A 26911-nucleotide genomic window follows, 5' to 3' on the forward strand; every position below is an offset into this window, starting at 1 on the left:
AAAGGTGCTTTAAAAAAGAAAAGCTTAGAAACTTCTAATCCGGGTGAAAAATTAAAATAGCCGGCACTAAGGTGGATACTAGTCTCATAAGGTGATGATAAGATGTATCCTGGTAATCAGTTGTGAGGAGGCAGTAGAAAAGAAGAATGGAACCAAGGTTGATTCTTCTGGCTTAGGCAGTACTCTCTTTGTGTAACTTGTCCGAGTTAGCAGTTTTCAAATTTACATCATCTTCTGTCTTTCCTCAAAAATCTTTCTTAGTTCCTGTGTTTCCTCTCTTTTGTAACTTGCTCAGCTATTTAGCTAATTACCAATGAAATTACGAGTGTTCTGAGAGAAGAGTATTCCAGTCTGGAGATGATGTTTGAGTATTATGCCAAGCATTATCTCACCCAAAGACCTTTGCATTTGCCCAGACTTGTGTGTGGAATGTTATTCCTCTGATATCTGCATGACTCAGGTCTCTGCTCAAATGTTACCTTACTCCAGGGGCCTTTTCTGATTCCCCCTGTTTAAATCAGTCCCCTCTGCACCCATCCCCTTACCCTGTCTTATTTTTCCCCAGATTTTTGCTAGGAAAATTTATGAACATGCAGAAAAATTTAAAGAATTTGCCAGTGAACACCCTGGTATCTACCAGTAGGTTCCGTAATTGACATTTTACTGTTTGCTTTATCTCCTGTCTCTTCATCTCTCTAGCCATCTAACTTTTAAATGCAGTTCAGTGAGTTGTAGACATCAGTATATTTTGCCCTTCAGTACTTCAGCTTGTCTATCATTAACTAGAGTTCAATATTTGTTTAAAGTTTTTTAGGTAAAGTTTACATACCATTTTGATGCATTTGGACAAACACATACATTGGTGACTAAACCCCTATCAAAATATTGAATATTACCATCATCCCACAAAGTTCTCTAAGTACCTTTTTCAGTCAATCACTGTTGTGATTTTTTTCCACTATAGATTTTAGATTAGTTTTCCCTGTTACAGAACTAAGTATAAACGAGATCAGCATGAATTTTTTGAGTCGGGTTCTTCTAATCAGCATAACTTGTATTATTTTTCTTTGTAACACTTAAATCACCATGTGACATATATTTGTGTCTTGTCAGTTTTCTCTCCACTGGACTGGAAAGGGCTTTATTTTGTCCACTTCTGTACTCGTACCCAAAACCATGCCTGCCATATAGCAGGTACTCAATAAATTTTGTTAAATAAGTGAATTAGTGCCCAATTAAATGATTTTGAGTGAATGAACTTCTGGGCAAAGGCTCTGGCTTGTAAATGCTTCTGAGGAAGTGGTTAAGAAGGTCAAAAACTGCTAAAAAATTTAAGTAAGATAAGAACTGAAAGGCACCAATTGAATTTAACAACAGATTATTTATTGTTGACCTTTGGCAAAGCAGTTTCTGGGAAATAGAGCTGTATTCAGAGTGCTGTGTAATGGAGTGAATGGGAGGGGTAGAAGTGTGTAGAAAACATTTAAAGAGAGCTGGTATGTAAAGCTTTTTACCTGTGAACACACAGAGAAAGGAATGTTTGGTTGGTGGAAATGCGCAGGAAGAAATGGAGAACTGAGGGTTAGTTTTTGTTTTATAAAATGGGAGAGACTTTAAAGTTTGTTTGTTTAAATGGGAGAGACTTTAAAGGGTAGTCAGCTTCTAATGAGGAGGAGTCTGTGGACACACAGGTTAGCAGTACAGGAGAGAATGAGGTAACTGTTCTTTGTGGTTTATGAGAAGGCAAGTCTTACTATCTGTCCCATTATCGAAGTTTGAAACCGCTAGTTATTCAATCAGTAACTTAATTCAGTTATTTTATTGTAATATATTTCACCAAATCCTTCCATATTTACTTACTCAAGTGTGCTCTGGTCAGAATTCACAAAGGGATTGAACTTCATTTTGGCTACTGGTGCTTCAGTGAAGGCCACAAAAAGGAAGAGAGCAATAGTACTTTTTTTTTTTTTTTTAAAGATTTTATTTATTTATTTGAGAGAGAGAATGAGATAGAGAGAGCATGAGAGGGGGGAGGGTCAGAGGGAGAAGCAGACTCCCTGCCGAGCAGGGAGCCCGATGCGGGACTCGATCCCAGGACTCCAGGATCATGACCTGAGCCGAAGGCAGTCGCTTAACCAACTGAGCCACCCAGGCGCCCAGTACTTTTTTAATAGATAAGTTTAACAACTTAAATGATCCTGAGTCAGTTGTGAACTTGGGCATTTTTATTGTTCATAGTTACTTCTGAAGCATTTTGTGACTTGTGTTTATTGGATGCAGCTTAAGTAAACTTTTAATTTTTTTACATGTCTTTTTTAAGTAAGTATGTGTATATGTGTACACCTTGCTTAGGGAATAGCTTTAATATGTATAATCATTGTGTAAGAAAATAATTTAGGGGTGCCTGAGTGGCTCAGTGGGTTGAGTGTCTGACTCTTGGGTTTGGCTCAGGTCATGATCTCAAGGTCATGAGATCGAGCCCTGTGTTAGGCTCTGTGCTCTGCTTGAGATTCTCTCTCCCTCTCCTTCTGCCCCACCTCCCACTCTGCTCTCTTTCTCTCTCTAAAATAAATAACTCTTAAAAAAAAAAAAGAGTTTAATAATTAAAGGCCAAGAGGAATCAAATTAAATTGGTTCCCGGGGTTTAAGAGAGAGAAAAATACTTCCGTTTATTTTACTTTCAATTGAAAACAAGAATGTTAAACTCAGAAAAAAGCAGGTTTTTGGGCGCCTGGGTGGCTCAGTTGGTTAAGCGACTGCCTTCGGCTCAGGTCATGATCCCGGAGTCCTGGGATCGAGTCCCACATCGGGCTCCCGGCTCGGCGGGGAGCCTGCTTCTCCCTCTGACCCTATCCCCTCTCATGCTGTTTCTCTCTCTCTCTCTCTCTCAAATAAATAAATAAATAAATAAAATCTTTAAAAAAAAAAAAGCAGGTTTTTATATTTTATATTTAACATTTTTCTTCTATACCATATTACAGAAAGAATGGAGAGGAAGAAACAGGAATCACAGAGGAGAAAATAAGAGTGGGGAAAATAAGAGATTGAGAATCTTTGAGATGGAACAGAAAAAGATGAAATCGGGATGTCCAAAAACTCATGAGTTTTACCAGAAACAAGAAGGAGATAGTTGTATACAAAAAGAAGACACTGTATGCATATCGAAGAATTTTTGTGGAGCAGTGTCACCACATACACTTTTTTAATGCAGTTTCTCCTAAAATCTTTTAGATATGTATTTTTGAAATTGCAGGCAAAAGTGAATATTACCTCATTAACATTTTGTGCCTTGAGTGTGAAATTAGGCTGAAAGTTCCTCTACTTTTGATTAACCTTGTCTTTTTTTTTTTTTTTAAGATTTTATTTATTTATTTGAAAGAGAGAGCACGAGCAGGGGGAAGGGCAGAGGGAGAAGGAGCAGCAGACTCCCTGCTGAGCAGGGAGCCCGATGCAGGGCTCAGTCCCAGGACCCTGAGATCATGACCTGAGCGGAAGGCAGCTGCTTAACCGACTGAGCTGCCCAGGCATCCCTAGATTTGTCTTTTCTGATGATACATTTCTGATAATAAATTTTCTGATGATAAATTCTATAAATTAGTAACTTTTTAAAACTTTAGGTACTACTTTATCCTCCTTTGTTAACTATTTTATTGAGTTTCTGATACTGTTAATAGAAAGGGAATAATTAAGAACTTAAAAGGCACTAATAATTGGGAAAAGAAACTTTATATGTTTGTGTATATATAACCTTTTAAAGTAAGACTTATCGGTAATTTTCCTGATTATAAGAAGGAATGATTTTTCAGATTGTCTTAGTTATCTTTTATTTTTGTTTTTGCATTTTTATTAAAGGTGGGAACAGAGAAAAGATCCTCATGGTAGAACTTACTACGTGGATCATAACACTCGAACGACCACATGGGAGAGGCCGCAACCTTTACCTCCAGGGTAATGTGGCATCTTTATGCATCTCCAGTTGTGTTTTATCATACATCTGATTTCTTAAACTTACTTATTACAACATAAAATGATTCTTTCATTGTGCATGTTATATTTCCTTCATTTACTTCTGTGAAAAATAATTTCAGTAAATGAGATTTGTTATATCCTATCTCTTCTACAGTTAGTCTGAAGGGGCTTCCTCAAGAGATTGTCGAACACTGGCATGAGTTACTGAGAGTAGTTAAGGAATTTTGGTCCAATTGTAGTGCTTGTCCCATTGGTTTTTAAGGAATGAAAGGCCTATTTAGGGAAATTCATATGTATGGTTCTCCAAAGATAGTGGTCTAAGCTATGTTACATGAGATTTAATGATATAAGAGATGTGAGAGTGGTTCAAAGTTATGAACTAAAAGATTACTATAAGTAAAATTGTATTACATTATGGCTAAAATTATAGAGGGTCTTAAATGAATAAAAATATTTCTATTACAGGCTAAATAAATTCATGCTGTTAGGCTGTCATTCACAGTCATTCACAAACAGATCTTCCTTTTCCTTTGTGTTCTTATCTTTCATAACTCTTTATACATATTATAGTGCTGATAGCTAGTTGAATTATATTATTTGTCTACTTTTTAAGATTTTATTTTTATTTATTTATTTGCCAGAAAGAGAGCACATGAGAGAGGGCACAGGCAGGAGGAGCAGCAGGTAGAGGGAGAAGCAGGCTCCCCACTGAGTAGGGAGCCCGATGTGGGGCTCCATCCCAGGACCCCAGGATCATGACCTGAGCCGAAGGCAGACGCTTAAGTGACTGAGCCAGGCGTCCCTATTATTTATATTCTTCTCAAACACTCTATCTGAGGGGCACCTGGGTGGCTCAGTCAGTTAGGCATCTGCCTTCGGCTCAGGTCATGATCCTGGGGTCCTGGGATCGAGCCCCACATTGGACTCCCTGCTCATGGGGAGCCTGCTTCTCCCTTTGCCCCTCCTCCTCCGTTTGTGGTCTCTCTCTCTCAAATAAATAAACAAAATCTTTTAAATACATACATACATACATACATACATACGTACATACCAAAAAAACCCCACTCTGCCTGTACCTGCAATATTTTCCTTATTGTCTTTGCTACACACTCAAGAGTATCTGTCCTTCCAGATGTAACTTAAAGTCCAATATAAAACACGGTCCAAGTCCAGAAAATTCAAGACAAGTAATATTATTTTTGTGAGATTGGTTGCTGAAAGGACTCTTAAATCATTGTATGAGTTAATGGCACAGAGAAGAAGTGTTTGTGAGGGAGCTGAGAATGGGGGTAAGTAGGAGAACTCTAGGCTTGCCTTGTCCCTCGAATAAGCTACATAACTAAGTTAATGGCACAAATTGACTTAACGGTTATCTGAACTTGGGAGGATGGAGCGAACTTCAGTTGGTGGCGAAATAGGAAAGGGCATTTTGTTTTGAGGGAATATTCAAACAGAGATGACAAAGTGAAACATACACACTTGGGACCAGCAAGTGAGTTGATTTGGGGGCTCAGGGGAGATGAGGCTGAAATGGTGAATGGATTCATTTTTAATGCCGTGCCAGAGAGCTGTGATAGGTGGAATGTCATGACTGAATCTGCACTTGTGTTCAGCCGGATAACAGCAGGAAAGTTAAAGACCTGTTAAGGGTTGAGTTACAGCCCTGAACTTGGGCAGTGGCTGGAGGGGCAGATCACTAGGTGTACAGTGAGCACTCAGGAGCTTCTTAACCAGATAAAGAGAGAGGGTAGTCAGATTGATACGGAGACTATTCAGTCTTTGGCCCCTTTTTTAGACCGTTCTTAGAAATAATGTAGTGGTAGAATGGGAAGGCAATTTAGTTAAAAAAGCAAGTTACATATTCAAAATTTTACAGTTACGTTGTCGTGTTTCTGATTTTTAGATTATATGAGTGAACTGTTAACTAAATACTTTCAGGTTTCTGTTCAATTTTTATTCATGCTTACTTTGTTGGTGGTAGTTGGGAAAGAAGAGTTGATGATCGCGGCAGAGTTTATTACGTGGATCATAACACCAGAACAACCACGTGGCAGCGACCCACCATGGAGTCTGTCCGCAACTTTGAGCAGTGGCAGTCTCAGCGGAACCAGTTGCAGGGAGCGATGCAGCAGTTCAACCAGCGATACCTCTATTCGGTAAGAGCAGATTGTGAGATGTCAGTACAACTCTTCCTCCAGGCATTTGCTCTTTTCTACTTTGGTGATTTTGAAATGTTATAGGCTGCACTGCAAGGTATTTTTTATTTACTCTTTAATAAATAATAATTATTTCTGATATACATACACTAAGTTTTTTTTTCATTCTAGTTTACTAACATAAGTACAGTTTTTGTCTTTATTAAGTGGTAGTTTCGTAAGTGAAATTTCTTGATGAAATAATTTGTCTTTCCTAATTCCCAGTTCTCTGCCTTTAATTGGAATCATTTTGTTTGCTTTAAACAAAACTGGTTACCTTACTTAAGACCAGGATTGCCATTTTCCAGATGTTCTGATTCCCATCCCAGATTCTCAGAAACAGCACTTTCATGTGGAGATAGTTTTGTCCGAAAAATCTAATGCTATCTGAAAATTTGACCAATTGATGGTCCATTTATTGCCATAAGCAAACATCCACAAGAAGACGGGGGGTAGGGGCATCTGGGTGGCTCAGTCATTAAGCGTCTGCCTTTGGCTCAGGTCATGATCCCAGCGTCCTGGGATCAAGCCCCACATCAGGCTCCCTGCTCGGCGGGAAGCCTGCTTCTCCCTCTCCCACTCCCCCTGTTTGTGTTCCCTCTCGCTCTGTCTCTCTCTGTCAAGTGAATAAATAAAGTCTCAAAAAAAAAAAAAAAAAGACGGGGTAGAGGGAAACCTTTGTTAAATAGGTTTGATCACAGGAAGTGGAAAATACAAATTTTAAGTACCGGGCATCTCTAGAGAGTGTTTTGAATCAACTTGAAAACCCAAAACGTAGAGGCTAGCAGATAGGGAGGAATTAGGAAAGACACAAAAAGAAAACTTAAGTAACTCTTTTTTCATTATCTTGCCTCAGGCTGGCTCTTTCAGGTCCATTTTCTTCAAAGGTTAAATAATAAGTTCTCATTTGCAGGTTGACCCATTCTCCTGGTATTCTGTAGCCAGCATAGAGGGAGTGGGCCAACCCAGCCTACATAGCATCTCCTACTGCCACCAATTGCTGGTTCTTTGGTAACTTGTACAGAAATCTGTAGTAAGGTTTCGTTGTTTGGCTGTATATAGTAAACAAGAAATTATGTACTGTGTGCTTTTGTTCTGGATCAGCTTAGCTGTGTATGTGAAAACCTTGGGGAAACGGCAGAATTAGGTCATAGGGATGTAGTAGAAATGTGTTCTCCTGCATAGAACATCCTTAAACAGGTTGAGGTGTAATTATCTAAGTATAGCACAAGTCTGGGATAAAAGTCCAGGCTAACACATACATTGGCTTAGTAATGCCACCTGGTACCCAGATTCTTTGTGCATCGTTACCATGCTTCGTGCTTACCTCGGTCATACAGAGCTGGTGCCCTTTGGGCTTCATTCCCCATTGTAGACAGGAAGAAAGGGAAAAGGGAATGAGAAAGGCAGATGGCTTTTATCTTGCAAGCCCTGCCTTTTTACTCGAAAAGGGATGCCCTTACCAGGGACTTCTGCCAGTGCTCACTGGCTAGAATTGGTCGTTCTACCAACTCAGCTGTGAGGAAGGCTGGGAATGGAATATTAGATGGACACATTGCTACCTCAAACAAAACCATGGTTTGAGTGTCAAGGAAGAAGGCATGGGAAATGGATATTGGGTAAAATTAACAACATCTATTATAAGGTTATAAAATATTTATCAAGATGCATTAAGACGTATTTTTTCAGGTGATGATTTTTATATTTATCATTCTTTTAAAATTGGTAGTAGAATGTTTATATTTTCTTCTGAGTATATTTCTGGGTTATAATATATGTAAGCATGAATGTTTTTATTTATGAATATATAAAAGAATACTAATATTAAGATAAGAATTTACTTGTATAAAGATGATACTGGATTTTAATGTTGGTTTTATTAGTAGGTGTGTCTTAAAGAGAACTGTGATTATTATTGTACTTTTAAATAATATTTTTCATTTAAACACCACAACTTTCTGTATGCTCTTCTGTCTCATTTCACTCCTAACAGATTATTGTAGAAGAGCTAAAAAATTAAAATATTGACCTCAATATATTATTTCTAAATCATCTTAGAAAAACTAATGATTTTATCAACTGATGGATTCCTCTTAACTCATAACATTTTTAAATGTACTTTGTGTCTTGAAATCACTATATTCACATTCCTTTATCATATTTTTTAGAAAATCACTAGAAAATGTGGTTCTACCAAGTATTTAGTTTATCTCTGCTTTTATATTAAAGTAATATTTTTATTTTTCCCTCCAACCCTTTCTCCAATCAGGCTTCAATGTTAGCTGCAGAAAATGACCCATATGGGCCTTTGCCACCAGGCTGGGGTAAGCTGATACGTTGTTGGTAAAAATACCTGAAGGTATATATAGTAACTAGTCATTAAATGCTGTGCTCACTCTATTTTTTAGAAAAAAGAGTGGATTCAACCGACAGGGTTTACTTTGTGAATCATAACACAAAAACAACCCAGTGGGAAGATCCCAGAACTCAAGGGTATGTGTGTGCTATGGCCTTAATTAAGTCATCTTACATATATCTGTAGATAGAATCAAGTAAACCTAGATTTGGATGTTTTTAGTACCTAGAAAATATTCACCTTGTGACTCTAACTTTATCTTTTAGCTTACAGAATGAAGAACCCTTGCCAGAAGGCTGGGAAATTAGGTATACTCGGGAAGGTGTTAGGTACTTTGTTGATCATAATACAAGAACAACAACATTCAAAGATCCTCGCAATGGGAAGTCATCTGTGTAAGTGAAAACCTGAAGTTCTTAAATGCTGTTTAATGAGGACATAAAAATTTAGCCTCAAGTTTAGCAACAGATTGTACTTTGTGGATCAAGAAAACCTATATAAGTAAGAGCCCGGTATACCCATCTTTGCTTTACATTACTACAGAATGAATTTGTAGCACGTAATGTGTTAATAATAATGATAGCAAATATTTATCTCGTGATTGCTATGTGCAGAGTATTGTTCTAAGAACATTGTATAAACTAGCTCATTTTATTTCCAAACAACCTTAAGTAGATACTATTATTTTCCATTTTTCATTGTAGAAACTGAGGCTTAGGGAGCATAACTAATTTACGCAAAACCAGACGGAAAGGAATAGAGCTGGTTTCAGACCAAGGCAGTCTGTTCACAGAGACTCTGCTCTTAACTGCCCATCATGCTACTGTAATTCATGAAGGAATGAGATGTTAACACATTTGAATTTTCCAGATAAAAGTATCTTAAAACAGAGCTCACCTTCATCCTTACTCTTAGGTGTGATATCTTTGCATCACTAAGAAAATAGAAGCAACCATAAAAGGGGGTTTTTTTTGTTTTTTGTTTTTTGCAAATTCCTACTGTCACATCTGCCCACCTCCCAGCGTCTGTCTTCCTTCTTGATCCTATAGGTGAACTATCATTGTTCCTATCAAAGGCCAGTCCCTTTGCTGGCACTCTAGATCTTGCCCCCTCTTTCCCATTTAATTGCTCCAGCAGTTACCATCTTTCTATCCTCCATCGTCAGTTTTTCTTCTTCTACTGAATTATTCCTCCTCAGCTGCTGTTTCTCCTCAATTAAAAACAAATAAACAAAAGCACAGCATTTTACCTTTCAAATTAATTCTGTGAAAATTCATTTTTATTGCTGCCCTTTACAGGAAAAGTACCTGAAAGCATTGTCTCTACATTGCTGTTTCTGATTTCTCTTTCAAACAGACTACAAGGAAGTTCCACTGACCCTGAACTTTTTAAGGATACCAGTGACCTCCACATTGTTAATTGTTAATTCAGGAGTTGGTTCCAGTCCTGTCTCATTTGATTTAGGAGCGTTTGACACAATACATTTCTAGCTACCTCAGCTTCAGAGTATGTCCAGAATCCACTTAGGTCTCACCACGTCCACTGCCACCACATGGTCACCTGAAGTGGTGCCTCTGTCTCTCTGCTTTCCTACCCACACCTCGTATAATGTTATTCTCCATACAGCAACAGGATTGACTTTTTCTCTCTTTTTTCTATTAAGTAGAAAGTCATTCCTTCACACAAAAACTTTTCAGTGATTTCCCATCTCGGAGTGAAAAGGAGAGTCCTCACAGTGGCTTCCACTGCCTTACAGAATGTGACCCCTGTTAGCTCTTCAATTTCATCTCTGTTTTCTCCCCTCATTCATTCTGCTTCAGCTTCACGGGCCCCCTAGCTATGCCTCAAGCACCTGGGCTTTTACCTCTGGGTCTTAGCTTTTATTCTGCTCTTTCCCCAAATATGTACACGACTTAATGCCCTCCATGTTTTTGGTCAAATATTAATTTGTCTGTGAACTCAACGCTGTTCACCCATTTCAGAATTTTAAACTTCTCCCTATACCACTCCATATCTTTTTTACACTGCCTTTCTCTCTCTCTCTCTTTTTCCTTTTTGAGGAGCAGGAGTGATAAAACGTTTATCCCCTTTTAACACAGTTCATAGATGGTTTACTTATTGTTTCTTGTCTGTCCCCTTCACTGGTATATAACCTCTACAAAAACAGGGTTATTACCTGTTTTATTAACAAATAACACTCTCATTGGTTAGAAGAATGTCAGGTAATACTATATATTTCACAAATATTTGTTCAATGAATTCACTTGAACCTAACAACATAAGAGAACATTTTCCATCCATTCCAAAATGTTCCCTAAGATCATGAAAGAACTTTGTGCTTGTGTCTTAGGCTCTCCCTCAAAAGGCGGAAGCCTCAGGCCTTCTCAGTGTGAATTGAGCCTATCCCTCCGTGCCACCCATTCTGCCTCTTCCCTCACTGATCACTTGAGCCGTGTGACCTGGATGTCACTTATTCTTAGAAATTGCTTTTGCTTTGCATACTGTCTCAGCAATGTTTCTTTCAGTTTGAGATTAGGTTTAAGTTGTGGTAGAATTTCCTTCCCTGTCTCTTCTGTCTAGAGCTTCTATCCTCCTTAGATTTAAGTATTATCAAAGGTTTTGTTTTTTTAATAGTAATAGACTTTAATATTTCATTTAACTAACTTCTTTACAAAAGACCCATACATACATACAATCTCACTCTTTGTGTGTGTCCTCATTGTGCAAGCCTCTTGGCCCACCAAATGTATCTTCTCTCCCAGCAAATAACTTTCCTGTGGTCATTTGTAGGACTCTGGTATACTCCAGTTTCATACTGAATATTACATATCCAATTTTATTTTGAATTAATGTGTGGTTTCTTTTTTTTTTCTTTAGAACTAAAGGTGGTCCACAGATTGCTTATGAACGCAGCTTTAGGTGGAAACTTGCTCACTTTCGTTATTTGTGCCAGGTACTACAGTGGTAAATAAATCTTATGTTCATAATCATTTAGTCTTATCTTTATACTATACCTATACTACAGCTTACATGATATCACGATATTATTTTTGTTTTTAGTCTAATGCACTACCCAGTCATGTAAAGATCAATGTATCCCGGCAGACACTGTTTGAAGATTCCTTCCAACAGGTAAGAAAGATTTTATCAGAATAAACAGTTCAACTTGTCTGATTATATCCTATATATATATTAAGGGAGTTAGGGTTTAGAAATTTCATACCATGACTGCCACTTACTGAGTGTCCATTATAATAATAGTCATAATAAACCCCATCATGTATTGAGTGATTGCCATATGCTTGGCACTGGCATCTTATAGGTATCATTTCATTTCATTCATCCTCACAACATCCCTTTGTGATAACGCTTATCATTATGTCCATTTTATTTTTTTATTTATTTTTTTAAAGATTTTATTTATTTATTTGACTGAGAAATAGCGAGAGAGGGAACACAAGCAGGGGGAGTGGGAGAGGGAGAAGCAGGCTTCCCGCCGAGCAGGGAGCCCGATGCGGGGCTTGATCCCAGGACCCTGGGATCATGACCTGAGCCGAAGGCAGACGCTTAATGACTGAGCCACCCAGGCACCCCCATTATGTCCATTTTAAATGAAGCTTAAACAGTTTCTGGAACAAGATGACACGTTTTGGCACTTTTCTAAGACTTCATTAACTCAAACAAGTCTTGATAATACAACCAAATTAAAATTAAATCAGTATAGATACTCTATTCCATGTAAGTATCCATCCCTTCAGTAACCCTGATGTTCATTCTTACCTCCTGTAGGTTTCAGTTTTAAAGGTTAAGATCTCAGAGAGACCTCGACTGAGCACACTAGTCAAGATGGGAGTCCCTGCTCACCTCCTTCATAGTCCCATTCTAGCCCTTTATGTATTATTTTCAGTAACACTTAGCACCACCTGACCCATTTTATTTGTCTCCCTTACTAGAAGGTAAGCTCCATGGGAGCACAAACTACTTCATTTACTGCTGTTATGCTTAGTACCTAGAATAGTGCCTTGCACATAGCAGGTATTCAGTAAACATTTGGTGAATGAATAAATGTAATATGTCTGCCTTTCCTGAATCATCTGCAGAAAATTTAAAGATAAAAAATCAAAATATTATCAGTTCTTTTTTTCTGGTGATGTGGAGAATTTTTCATAAAAGTCTTCTCATTCCTGCCCCCCCCCACCAAAGTATTACAATGATGAACTGAAAGTCCCTGTGTATACAGGTGCATAGGGACTTTTTTTTTTTTAAGATTTTATTTATTTATTTGTCAGAGAGAGAGAGAGAGCACAAGCAGGGGAGGCGGCAGGCAGAGGGAGAAGCAGGCTCCCCGATGAGCAAGGAGCCCGATGTGGGACTCGATCCCAGGACCCTGGGATCATGACCTGAGCCGAAGGCAGATGTTCAACTGACTGAGCCACCCAGGTGTCCCGGTACATAGGGACTTTTACATAAACAAGCCAAAATGAAATAGCACTCCAAAATTAGAGATGTTCATATCCTAGCTTAATTTTACTAGCTGTTGGAATTCGGGCAAGATACTTAATGCAGCTATTTTCAAAACATTTTTTGGTTTGAGTTAATAAATTCTTAGCTTGTTCTAAGCTCTGTTTGAGCTTTCTTGTAGTAAGTGTACATCCAGATTCATGAAAAACTTTATTTTGCTTTGTCCTCTGGTGTGGGGAGAACCATGGTCTGTTTGATGTGCGTGACTGCCTATAAGGCAAAGTCCTGCTGGTGAGCTGTGCTGTCACCCGGACATGCCGGTCTTGGCTTTGGTTTTGACACGTGTGGTGGAAGTAATTCGTTGTTACCCAGAAGTAAAGCCTGTTTGCTAGAATCCTCATGTAAGCCATTAAGGATTGTGAAAATTGGGTATACATATTGTATAAATTATTTGCTTTAGCTGAGTTTGTTTCCTACTGAGAAATGGTATATGTGGTATAAGCAGGACCCAGAACAAGCTCTTTTGCTTCTCATCAAATGTTGCTAGTTAGAAAAATTTATAAGTCACCTTTTACAAGATTTTGGTAAAATTTGGGGAGCAACAAGGGAAGGAATATTTTCTAAACTTAAAAGCTTTCTGTGTCACTCTTCCTCTCTTGCCACTAACCCAAAGTAGAACTACCATTTAATAGTAGAAGAGGGGAAAGAGATTTTAGAAGGTGAATCACGGAAAGCTTAATAGAGTAAGTTTGTGGAACACATCAGTTGATCTCAAGTTAAAAGCATTGTTGTATGAGATAAGGAAATGTGTAATTTTGGAAATGCAGATGAAGTTTATATTGAATTGTTTTGGAAGAAACTTAATGCTGTATATGAGTGTTTTAAGTATCCATGTTTTTGTTTTTAATTAGATTATGGCATTAAAACCTTATGACTTGAGAAGGCGATTATATGTAATATTTAGAGGAGAAGAAGGACTTGATTATGGTGGTCTAGCAAGGTAAAATAAAAACACATCTGCTTTGAAATAAGTATGTCTCCATTGTATGCAGTGGATGTATTCTTGAAAAGATACATTTCTTCAATAGCAATCCAGAGTTATTTTTAAAAACAAAAATTAAAATATTAGCACAGTTCCAGAGGTGTTATTATTACTGTCTTGGTTATCCTATACATTTTCTCTGCATATATATAAATTTTATGTATGTGCGATATAGTACACATTTGCTATTTTTTTAAACAGAATTGATCATACAATATGTACAATATAGCAACTTCATTTTATCGTTTTATATCTCATGGACATCTTTTCATATTCTATATGGAGCTAATAATACTCTCCTTTATTTAATGGTGCTAATACTCTTATTTAATGACTGCATAATATTGCATTGTATGTAGATACCTTAATTAATGGATCAGCATGCATAAGGTTGTTTCTTAATTTTTGTTATTATAACAGTGTATGTTGGTTTTATGTTTGTGTTTTAATCCAATCTGAGTCCTTTTGAGAATAGTCCTTCACATTCATTAAATACATTGTTAACAGTGGAAAATGTGGAGCAATATGAGTGGGAAATCCTTTTAATTTTTAATTTTTTTAATGAACAACTTTAAAAATTTTTGTTTTGCCCAAACCTAATTTGACAACAATTTATTTTTTACCAGAACACTTTCATTAAATCTTTTAAAAGAATTAAACCTGCTTTTCATAGGAAAAAATTTTTAAACTAATATTTCAGAGGTGTACAGAATTACAAAATCACAATTTTAGTACAGTGGGCAGAAAGAGATAGGTGGGAGCATATATGTGGGATTATCAGAGGTTTGGCTTAATTAGCATATTTTCTTCTCCAGTGCATTATTAAGCTTTTTCAGAAAAGAAACACTACCTATCACAATAAATGTTCATATCACGTCTACTGTGATTTATCTCAGTTTCAGGAATGTTCAGACATTAAAAAGAAAGAGCTACCTTAGAAATAAAATATGGTTTTATTTTTTTTACAGTGTCTGACTTTATAACATTCATATGCTTCTCTGTACTCATAGTTACCTCAGCTGTTTGCATTTAGTTTTATGTTTTGAGGGTTTTAATGCACATATTCAGTTACTCCAAACCATGATTTTCTTACTCCCAAATTCTTAATTTTGATTCACATATTCATGTTTTGGTTTACTCAAGAGTTCACAAGGGTGATATACTCCTTTAGTTTTGCATGTTTGAAAATGTGTTTTCTGTTGCTTTTGTATATAAACAACTTCACTAGATATAAATTCTTACGCAACACTAGTTTCTCCACTACCCTGTAGACATTGTTTCACTGTCTTCTACCACTGAATGTTATAGCATGTGAAGTGGAAGGCCAACTCCTTTTAGGAAACTTTTGTTTTTCCTTTGGATGCCCACACAGTCCATTGAAGTTCATTAATTTCGTTGTTGATCGTTTTATATCTTTTCTTAGGAACATATTAAGATCTTTCTTAATTTAAGGGAAATTTTCTTCTATTATGTCTTTGAATATTTTTTCTGTTCCATTTGTTCCATTTTTCTTCAGGAACATCAATCATGGGTATGTGGAATCTTCTGTGTCAGTCTTACATGTCGGTCATCTTTTCTCTGATTATTTTTATCTTTGTGCTTTTCCATTTTGTTTTGATTTTCTCAAATCTATCCTCATGTCACTGTATGCAGTACTGCCCTACATTTTGTTGCTTCTAATGTGATTTTTCTTCATTAGTGGCTTTACTGTTTTCTTCATTTTCTTCTCTAGGCTCTGCTAGCTCATCTGTTGTCTCATAATTTTTTCAACCTCTAGTATCTCTTTAGTTTATTTGAGAGTATAGAAAAGGATATGTTGAAAGTGAACTCATCCACCTCTTTTTAGTTAGAATTTTTCCTTCTTTTCTTTTAGTGTCAGGGTATATAGGTCAGATACCATGTTATAGGCATTCTTCTTTTGAATGTATTCAGTTTTCTCTGGGCTGCTATTTGCTAAAAGTGATCTGCAGCAACTAGAAAGTTTATTTCTAGTTTTTTTGTGTGTATGTAAACACATTCTCACAGATCTGTCAGTCCTTTCCCTGGGGGCATGTTTTACCTCAGCCTTGTCACAGTGGGAAGTCACTTGCTTCCACTACTACTTTGGGACTGGATTTAGTTTTGTGAATTGGTGTTTATCATTTCTTAGTTGATTTTGTTTAGGGGAAGACTCCCTTCTCTACCGGTCAGGCAGTTTCTGAGTTTATATTTTTAAAGCTTTAGAAAAAGCTTTTGTAAATGGGCTTCCAGGCCAGATTTAGCCTGCCTAGTAATGGCTCCCATTGTGATTTTAAATTTTTTTCAATTATTTGACAGCATTAAAGAAAATCAGTAGATTATGCTTAAGAATCAAGATTTCTGGCTTCTCTTTAAAAACCCTAGACCCACGTTCCCACCTTCTCACATGGCATCAATTGGCTGAATCTACATAGCTGATTCAGCCCTGTAGGGTAGATAACACTCTTTTCCACTCTGTGCCCACCACTGCACTGTCATCTAAGGACAATGATTATCTGCCTAGAAAGAATTCTTTCTTAAAATTGGTAATAACTTTTATCAGGGATACAATGAAGAATGGGGGATTGTGGCTAAGTAGAAAATGTGAGGCCCATGCAGAGAAGGAAGCCACGTGTACTGATCACTGTAAGCATTTGAGTTGGAACCCTGCTTTAGAAGAAATTGCTGTTGAAGAGAGTCTTGCAGATTGGGTTTATTTTGTGATATGAATTATTAATCTTTTATCTAGTTGGATTTCATCATTAGACTTTGATAAGTGAGGGAAAATAGGTGGTAGTAAGTTAGAGAATGCTAATCACATTTAAAGATTTCATGTTTTTAATTTTAGTTCCATTTGTAATATGTTGGCAATAAAACTAAAACTGTCCCATAGCAGCAGTGCTGTGTAGGTCAGTATCACCAGCAGATACTTACTAAAACCTATTGCATATAGATCCTAGAATGCCTGTGAGTTAAGGATACAAAAATATATATGAAGACATGGCTTTTGCTTTTGAGGAGTTTCTAATCTGGTGGATGGGCAGGTCATGTACAGGAAAATGAATAATATTGTGGTTTTATCACGGTACCACAGAGTAGTCAGTGATTGATACAAATAAATATGCTGAAAGTTGCTTCAGAAAATTGAAGTGGGATGAATCTCAGTTGGACTGAAAGCAAAAGTGGCACCTACATAGGCTGAGTTGACACAGAGGAGACGTATCCAAAGAAGAGTATGGCATAGAAATAAGCATGTTATCTGTGAATAGCACTGAGTTTGTAGTTTGGCATCATAGGAACTGCAGGTAACTGAGCGGAGGGTCCGATCATAGGAAGACTTAACTGGAGGGCTGAGAAATTGGGCAGTGGAGTTATTAAAGGCTGTTGAGCAGAGATGATGTGTGCATGGGTGTATTTAAGATTTGTTTTTAAAGTCATGTGTGTATGAATGCTAAAAAAAAATCTTGCTTTCTTTTAGAGAATGGTTTTTCTTGCTTTCACATGAAGTTTTGAACCCTATGTATTGCTTATTTGAGTATGCTGGCAAGAACAACTATTGTCTACAAATAAATCCAGCATCAACCATTAACCCAGACCATCTTTCATACTTCTGTTTTATTGGTCGCTTTATTGCTATGGTAAGTCCTTATTTTCCTTTATTTATTTAAACTTGCTTATTTCAAAAGTATTTTGGAGAAGACTTAAAAAAATGATCCACGTTATCCTTGGTTGTGTATATTCACAAAGTTTGTTACCAAGGAAGTTTGCCTAGAAAGGAGAGTACCATATTTTTTGAGTACCCGTATGAAATCAAGATTATGAATATAATGATTATTGATGTAGCCAATTAGTCTTTAAAAGTCCTTTCATTTTATAAATTAAAGCTTAATTATGGTGTGACTACTTCTGCTAAAAGGAAAATCTGAGTTGTATAACAGTTGCACTTGACTGATGTTTTGGGAATTTTCAGAGCTTAGCAGAAACTCTTGTGGGGCTATTGTCTTTTCAGAAGTGTTTGTATTTATTTGTACTTTCTGTCTGCTCACTCAGCAGATATTTATTGAGCACCTACTATGGCATCATAATATTACAGAGATGAGACCATAATAAAAAGATACAGTCCCTGCTCTCGGGGATCTAAATTCTATCAGAGGGAGACAGAATAACACCTAAGTTATGTGCCAAGGGAAAAGGAGTGTTGTTGCTTTTTTATATGGCATGATTAGAGGTGGACTCTCTGGGGGGTAACACATGAACAGAAACATGAAAGCAAGGGACTGAATGATGCATGTATCTTGGAGAATAACATTCTAGACATAAGGAACAGCAAGAAAAAGGCTCCAAAGTAGAATTATATTTCTGATTAAAAAATGGCATGCATGGAGCAGAGTGTATGAGAGAGAATTTGGTGGGAGCTGGGGTTGAAAGGTAGTGTGTCAGACTTTTAGGAAATTCACTAAAGGGTTTTGAGCAGGGAATGACACGATCTAAGTAACATGATCTGACTTAGCTCTTACTAAGTTTACTGGGCTGCTGTGTAGAAGAGACTGTAATTGGGGGCAGAGGAGAGTAACAGCAAAAACAGGGAGACCATTTGCAACAATCCAGGTGAGAGGTGATAGTGGCTTGAACTTGAGTGGTTTAGCAATGGAGGTAGTGAGAAAAGTGGTTGGGATTCTGGATATATTCTGTAGTTAGAGCTAACAGAACTTTCGGGCAGCTTAGATGCACAGTGTGAGAGAGTCAAGTATGGCGCCAAAATGTATGGGCTGTGTGTTTGGTTGCAGTTGCTGTTTCCTAAGATGGCAGGGTTGTGGCAAGAGCACATTTTGGGGGTTGGGAAAAATCAAGAATTCGGATTTGGGAAAAAAAAAAATGGATTTGTTTTGTTAAGTTTAAGATAACCTATAGACATCCAAACGGAGATTAGAATAGGGAGTTGGGTATGTAAGTCTGGCGATGAGGGGTTATCTAGCTAGGTTAGGGCTATGTGATTGTTTAAGGAATAAGGGTGGACAGAAGAAGTTTAAGGACATTTGCAGGTCAAGTTGATGAGAAGGAACCAGCAAAAAAGCTGAGGAGGAGGAGATAGGAGAATCAAATAAGAACAGTTGCCAGAAGACGAGGGAAGATGGTCAGCCCTGTCTAGCACTGATACGGTAAGCAAGATGAGATCTTAGAATTAACCATTTGATTTGGCCAGGGGAAAGATTCAGGAGCAGTAGAGGACAATAGTTGACTGGTGGGAGTGAAATCCAGAGAGAATGGAAGGAGAAATGGAGACAACAAATATAAACAAATCTTTTAAGGAAGTTTGCTGTAAAGGGTGATAGGGAAATTAGGCAGTATCTAGGATGGGAGGAGAATAAAACATTTTCATGCAGATAATGATAAGTAAGAAGAAAGAATGTGATGACGTCAAAGAGGGAATATGGGAGCGGTGACCTGGAGTAGGAGAGCTGTGTGGCACACATAGAAGTAATAGATAATAGAGCATATAGATTCAGATGCTCGTCGTGAGCAGAGGTGGTGGAATACACAAAAATTCTCTTCTGGTGGCTTCTGTTTCCTCCATGAAATAGAAAGCAAGATCATTAGCTCAGAGTGAGGAGTAGAGAAAAGTATTTGAGGAATAGTAGTTACCTGGGAGAGGGAGTGCAGTGGGGAAATATGATTATTAGGCAGCACTAAGTTCCCACTGGAGGTTGTTGGTCATGAACTAGTCAGCATGGTTGTATATGCATTTCTAGCATGTTCCAATACCCAGGCACAGGCATGGATGGAGTAAGTTAAGGGTTGTGTTTAGCTGGGCTTTGGATTTTGCCAGAATTTCTGTGAGGAGAGGCTGGGTTTGAAGGTATACATGGGAGTAATATTAATGATTGATGATGGAATCAAAACTGAATAAGGAAAGAAATAACTGTTGAGTAGCTGAGAAACAGTGATAAGGTTTTATGTATTTTTTAAATCCCAGTGGGGTCAAAAATTGCAGATATCACTGCAGAAGGCAGTGAGCTAGAAAATTAGGTGATGGTTGAAATTGAGTTTGTGAAGGAATACAGTTATTGCTGTATTTTGCTAATAACAGTATCTTAGGTATGATGTCGAGAATGGTTAGGCTAAGTGAAAGACTAAGATTATTGAAAGGACTAAAAAGTTAGGGTAGTAAGAGAATCATCATTGTAGGTGTTGAAATGTCTAAAATTAAGATGGTAGTGTAGAAGAACACAGCATTGAGGGAGCAACAAGGAGAAACTCCGAGATCTAGGGTTGATGGCAGCGAAGTGCGGGCAGGGGTGGGGCCGTGGGCCACTCAGGGCAGTATGAAGCCATGAGCTTTAAGACGGGCAGGTTTGGGGAGGAGGAATTAGTAATGAGGAGCAACACCTGCCCCACTTCCAGGCCTGGTGATATGAGGGGGATGGGAGAGAAACAGCACCCCTTTGGGAGGACTTGGGGGGAAGCAAAGTTTTCAGAAAAATGCTAGATGTTTGTTAAATCAAAATGCCAAAGGATCTTCAAAGAACGAGTATATGGGGGATTTTATTAATGATGGATCAGGAGCTTCAGAAGGGAAAAGCATAGAGATGGGAGATGGTTTTGGGAGTTAGGGGAGGTGTGAGAAATGGAATTGGATTTTGAGATGGATGGGCAGTTGGTGGTGAGAGTTGGGGTGCTGAGGAGGTCTGGCGCTTTTTTGTGTTGGCTGTTGTGAGCAGGAGTGAAGACAAATGGGGTCAGTCCTGCAAATCTCTTAGGCAACTGTGGTCAGAAAGGAGTGGAGGAGGAGTCTTGCCAGGTGCATGCACAGGAGCCCTGAGGCTCCGTCTGTATTTCTGCATCCATTTAGGTTAATTTAATTTATAAAATACACTAGAAAGAGTGGGGGTTTGATACTGTTCTTTTACCATCCTCATTGACAGTTACTGATAGGACGTGATAGAGCAAAGTGTTTGAAGTCATTTAACTCTGTAATTTGTGTTTCATACTTAGCATTTTACGTAATATTTTGGTTTTCATGATTTATCCTGGTTACTTATTTAAGTGCTTACTTTGGCCTGTGAAGCCTCATGATTTCTCTGTTATTGTGCTCTGAATAAGAAAATTGTTGTTTTATAAATTTTTAAGTAAAATTTTTTATTTCTCTTGGCAGGCACTTTTTCATGGGAAGTTTATTGATACTGGTTTCTCTTTACCATTCTACAAACGTATGCTAAGTAAAAAACTGACTATTAAGGATTTGGAATCTATTGATACTGAATTTTATAATTCCCTTATCTGGATAAGGTTTGAAGATTTATCTTTCAATGAGACATTTTCTTGAAGCCAATTTAGATATCATGTTAATTAGTCGATATATATTTATATCACCCAGAGACAACAACATTGAAGAATGTGGCTTAGAAATGTACTTTTCTGTTGACATGGAAATTTTGGGAAAGGTTACTTCGCATGACCTGAAGTTGGGAGGTTCCAATATCCTGGTGACTGAGGAGAACAAAGATGAATATATTGGGTAAGGTGATACACCTGATTGACCTTAATCTCTAGAACTTCTGGCGTGTGTCAGAACTAACTCCTCTGTCTGTGCCCTTAGTTTGATCCCATGTTCACTCCTCTGGGAAGCTGTTGCACATTCGTTCCTCCTTTCACTTATCCTTTTTTGTCATTTGCTCTCTACTCAATCTTCATCTCAGTTTATAAACATGCTCTGACAGGACTCAAAAATTCAAATGTACTAAAATAACTTCTCTTGCCTCTGATGTACATATATTTAAGTTCTTCTCAGTAGTACCAGTGTTCTTGAAATAAGACAATAAATGATGACCTTCACTTTCCCACTCCTGCTTGCTGTAAGCGTTCTACCTTTGTGCAGATTAAAATTTATGGAACAGTGGGGCTAAAAAGGGCTTTGCAAAGACTGTGCAGCTTCTTCATTTCTAGATGAAGCACCCAGGGTGCTCTGTCAGGTAGTAGTGAAGCCCAGCTGATGCTCAGTTCCTCTTACAGCTCACTTTTCCTCTTTAACTTACTCTTTTCACAGTACCCGCCACAGCCTCTGTCTTGAAACTCTTTGTTCCCTTTAATTCCATGATTCTGCACCGTATGGATTTTCTTCACTTTCTCTGTAGTGATGGTTATCTGAATCTCCATTTCCTAAATGTGCAGGTTTTTCCCAGGTTCTTTATTCAGCCTGCTTCTCTAAATAGCCTGCTAACATGGCTTCAGGCTGGATTGGGCCCATGGGCCATAGTGTGCCAACTCCTCAACTACTGAATCACCTGTATTAAATTTAACATGTCAAAATCAAGCTTCTCATTTTTTTTTTCCTGTTGCCTCACTTGACCTATCTCTATTAATGGTACTACCATTTTCATTCTCCTTTAGGCTTGGATTCTCGGTATCACCTTTGTCTCAAGTTTTTATGTTCTTGATACTTGTTTCAAAAATGGGATCATATCATACATGTTACACTCTAGCTTGCTTTTTCCATCCTCCATGTCAGTAGAGATATATCTAATGCATTTTCTAATAGCTAGATAAATTATGGTGTATCCCTTCTATATTCGTCAGTCATTTTTGCTAGTAGGTGTCATTCAAGTTGTGTCCAGTTTGGGCCACTACAAACAAAGGCAACACAAAACTTCCTTAAGCATAACTCTTCAGTTGTGATATTTTGTTTTTAGTGTATAGGACCTCAGTGAATCTATGAGTAAATGAATGGTAGAAAGATGTATGAAATGCTGTTGGAATCCAAAGTGGGAAGGAAGCCATTGATTCTGCTGGGAGAACTGAGAAAAAAAGTTCTTCATAGGGCATTGCATATGTTAGGTCTGAAAAGATAAATGAGAGTTTGCCTGATAGATGGAGAGCTTTAGTGGGGAGGGAAATAGCAGGAGCAGAGGAATTGAGGTATTAAAGGGATTAGTTTATCCTGAGACTACAACCACAGCACTGTGGGAATAGTATATCATGGTGAGAAATAGTGACTAGCTGGGAACCTCGAGGGGTAGCCAGATTGTGCATTAGTCTAAGGAAACTCTTATGTCTAAGAAACCTGGATTTTTGCTCTAATATAAGAGTGATCAAAAACTAACCACAACCAAAATGAGATGATCAGAATTGTTTCTGGAAGGCTTATTTTGGCATCTTTATGGAGGACGAACTGGGAGGGATAGATGGATGGAAGGAAGTAGTTAGAGATAGAACATAGTTAAGAGGCTCTTTCATTCTCCTAGTAATTCAGTATCATAGGCCTAAAACAGGACACAGTAGAGATAAAAGTGAGGGAATGGATTTTTGAGGATATTACAGGAATAGAATAGTTCAGATTCAGTGACCAATTACATGTAGTGGGGAAAATACCAGCAAATGAAGTATTTGAGGTTTCTAGATTGGTTAATAGTTGCATGTGTTAGCAGGATATCCAAGGAGAGAGGACTTTATCTTTGTTTTGTTTTGTTCTTTTTTTAAAAAATTTTTTATTGTTATGTTAGTCACCATACATTACATCATTAGTTTTTGATGTAGTGTTCCATGATTCATTGTTTGTGCGTAACACCCAGTGCCCCATTGCAGAACTTGCCCTCTTTAATACCCATCACCAGGCTAACCCATACCCCCACCCCCTCCCCTCTAGAACCCTGTTTGTTTCTCAGAGTCCATAGTCTCTCATGGTTCATCTACCCCTCTGATTTCCCCCCCAGGACTTTATATCTTAATATCTTAGCAGGATTTGGGAATTTAAGAATTACTGGCTTTTCTATGATAGTTAAAACTTAGGTAATTGATGATACCATCTTTAAGTAGTAAATAGCGAGAAAAGAAAAGAAGGCAGAGATCTCAGTGATACAAACATTTCTGGAACAGTGAAACCAATGAAGGAAACAAAGGAGTAGCCAAAGTTAGATCACATCAGGAATGCTGATACTGACCAGGGAACTGTGTGAGGCTTGGGAATGCCGACGCCCACCCAGTGTTCAGAAAGTTCATGGAGCAGGAGTAATTTTGAAGAGGGCATGGGGCTCGGCAATTTAGAGTTCTTTGGTGACATTTGTGAAGAAAATTGTTTTGTTTTTCCCCCTGGGAGAGATGTTGAAAGTCCCAAATCATTACAGTGGTTTAAAATTTGGGTGAACAGGAGGTGAGAAGTGGAGACAGTGAAATACAGAGTACTCTTTTAGTAAGAGTGGTGGTAAAGAGAGGAGAGAGAATAATTAAAAAGAAACACTGGGTTGAAGGAAGGGTTTTGGAAAGCAATAGTCTGAGCACCCATGGGGGCAAATGGGAAGAGGGTCAGAAGGTAGAGTTGAGGGCATGGGCGAGTAATTGATGAAGAACAGTTGTGGAGGCAGCAAGGATGAAAGGTTTGCCCTCAGCAGAGAAGGCGACCAGCTTTCTCTGGGTCCCAGGAAGGGGAGTAATGTGGATAAATTGCCTTTCCTTTTATCTGCTAGTATCGGTGGCTTCTCCTCATCAGTAGTCTGTGCTGTTCCTCACAGGGACCTCCAGACCCATCTACTATCAGTGAGGCCCCTTGTGGAAGTTCTGGGTCACCATACAGATTCTCTTTCTTACTTCTTTTTTATTACACTTCCCTACTCTACATCTGCTTTATATATCTCCTCAGAATGTTTTATTTTCATCTTGTATTACTTTTTCTGTTCTGTTAGGAAATCTTCATGTTCTAATAAATTAGCATGTAAAGAACCAGTTCTCCAGCTTTAAGCCTTCTCAAGTCTTCCTTGGCAAATGCTTTGCTGGAAGGAGAACCTGTTGAATGACTGTAGCCTTTCCCTTACTGTGTCAGCACACAGTATTTGGAATTATTTGTTTACACATGCACAGGAAATAAGTGCTCGAATGTGGCTGTTTTACTGACAAATAAAAAACTTCCTATTTTGAAAAGCATCCTTTTTAGCTACTGATGTGCTGGAACTGATTTCCTCATGGGGAAGCATGTGTTAACTCTTAAACTACTTACATACACAACATCAGCATTTATGTTTTACATATATATAGCATATTTGGAAAAAGAGAAGGAATTTCAGAAGTACTTGGTGTTTCTAAGCTTTCACCTCACATAACAAAATATTTTTAAATACCATCTTTATTTTCAGTTTAATGACAGAGTGGCGTTTTTCTCGAGGAGTGCAGGAACAGACCAAAGCTTTCCTTGATGGTTTCAATGAAGTTGTCCCTCTTCAATGGCTACAGTACTTTGATGAGAAAGAATTGGAGGTGAGGCTCTTTTATTATGCTATTTAGGAAATGTTACTGGGTGGATGAACTGTTTTTGGGCTTCTACAGGAGGATGTCCACACATTTTTAAATGATGTAGCACAATGTAGAATTCTCTTATTCGTGCCGGTGTTCAGGGGGTATTGAAATCCTAGCATGGGGTGATGGTCTTAAGTTCTCTGAACCATGATGATGTCATGGGCACAAAATCATTCAGTGCCCGCCCACTGTTAGGGGTCCTGAAGAGTGAGTGTAACCTTACTAATAACTTGGGGAACTTAATGAAATCCTTGTTTACTGGTGAGTTGCCCCAAAGATCCATTCTTAGTGGTCTCAACTGTATTTAGACTTGTTAGAAGTATATCAAAAATTCTTTTCTGGGGGATGGGAGAGAGTAAAATACACATAACAAAATTTACCATTTTGAACATTTCTAAGTGTACAGCTCAGTAATGTTAAGTATACTTACATTATTGTGCAGCCAATCTCAAGGATTAATTTTCATTTTGCAAAACTGAAACTCTATATCCATTAAACAACTCCCCATTTCCCCTTCCCTGGCCCCACCATTCTACTTACTATGAGTTTGACTACTGTTGATATCTCCTGTAAGTGACCTTGTGCAGTATTTGTCTTACTGTGACTGGCTCATTTCACTTAACATAATGTCCTTATAGTTTATCCATATTGTAGCATGTGTAAGAATTTCTTTCCTTTTTAGGGCTGAATAATATTCCATTGTACATATATACCACATTTTGTTTATCCATTCATCAGTCACTGGATATTTGGTTTGCTTCTACCTTTTGGTTATTGTGAATAATACTGCTATGAAGATGGATATATAGATGTGTCTTAGATACCTCTCAGAGACACTGTTCTCAGTTGTTTTGGATATATATCCAGGACTGGTATTACTGGATCATAAAGTAATTCTATATTTAATTATTTGAGGAACTACCACTGTTTTCTGCAGTGGCTATACCATATATTGCATTCCCACCAAAACTGTGCAAGGATTCCAACTTCTCCACATCTTTGCCCACATTTGTTATTTTCTGCTTTGTTTTGTTACAGTAGCCAACCCTAATGGGTGTAATATCCCATTGTGGTTTTGATTCGTATTTCTCTAATGATTAGTTATGGTGAATTCTTGAAGTCTTCTTTCCCCATATGGCTTAGAACATAGGTAGGGCTGTTAGGATATTCCTTGGTATTCTCTGCTTCCTTTGGATGCAGTATCTTAACATTAGCCATCTTCAGTTCTCTGTTAAGAAACTTGGTTTGTTCATATAATCAAATGTGCATATGAAAAATTAGCATTAGAAATTGTATACAATAATTCCTATATAGAAATTAGCCTTTTGGAAACTGACAAGTATATGAAAATCAGAACTCAGGCTGATAATGTAGACTCTATAAATCTGGTTAATGTCTCTTTCTTTTAACAGCTTGACTGTACAGATTAGCAGAAACACATCAGAAGAATAGAATGGAAGATATCTTTTAGAGTAGTATTAATCTTTTTTTTAATCGCAGACTTCATTAAGAATCTGAAGAAAATAATTTCGTGTTTTCAAAATGCATACACCTAAAATATTCCATACCCCCCATTAAAAGCTCCTATTTTAGGGGCGTCTGGGTGGATCA

General features: G+C 37.8%; 1 protein-coding gene across 3 annotated transcripts in view; it reads left to right on the forward strand.

The window, feature by feature from the left end:
* The window catches only part of WWP1 (WW domain containing E3 ubiquitin protein ligase 1), a 115346-nt gene that overhangs the window by 74544 nt on the left and 13891 nt on the right, over nt 1–26911 (forward strand). For all 3 annotated transcript variants that reach the window (XM_021688666.2, XM_021688665.2, XM_044914646.1), the window contains 12 exons: nt 3853–3948; nt 5951–6125; nt 8434–8488; nt 8573–8657; nt 8787–8915; nt 11398–11473; nt 11581–11652; nt 13893–13981; nt 17499–17658; nt 21174–21307; nt 21396–21536; nt 25141–25261. In XM_021688666.2, the coding sequence (XP_021544341.1) occupies nt 3853–3948; nt 5951–6125; nt 8434–8488; nt 8573–8657; nt 8787–8915; nt 11398–11473; nt 11581–11652; nt 13893–13981; nt 17499–17658; nt 21174–21307; nt 21396–21536; nt 25141–25261 (1333 nt within the window). The remainder of the gene's footprint in view (nt 1–3852; nt 3949–5950; nt 6126–8433; nt 8489–8572; nt 8658–8786; nt 8916–11397; nt 11474–11580; nt 11653–13892; nt 13982–17498; nt 17659–21173; nt 21308–21395; nt 21537–25140; nt 25262–26911) is intronic.

The sequence above is a fragment of the Neomonachus schauinslandi genome, chromosome 4 (genome assembly GCF_002201575.2).
Source record: "Neomonachus schauinslandi chromosome 4, ASM220157v2, whole genome shotgun sequence".
NCBI lineage: Eukaryota > Metazoa > Chordata > Mammalia > Carnivora > Phocidae > Neomonachus > Neomonachus schauinslandi.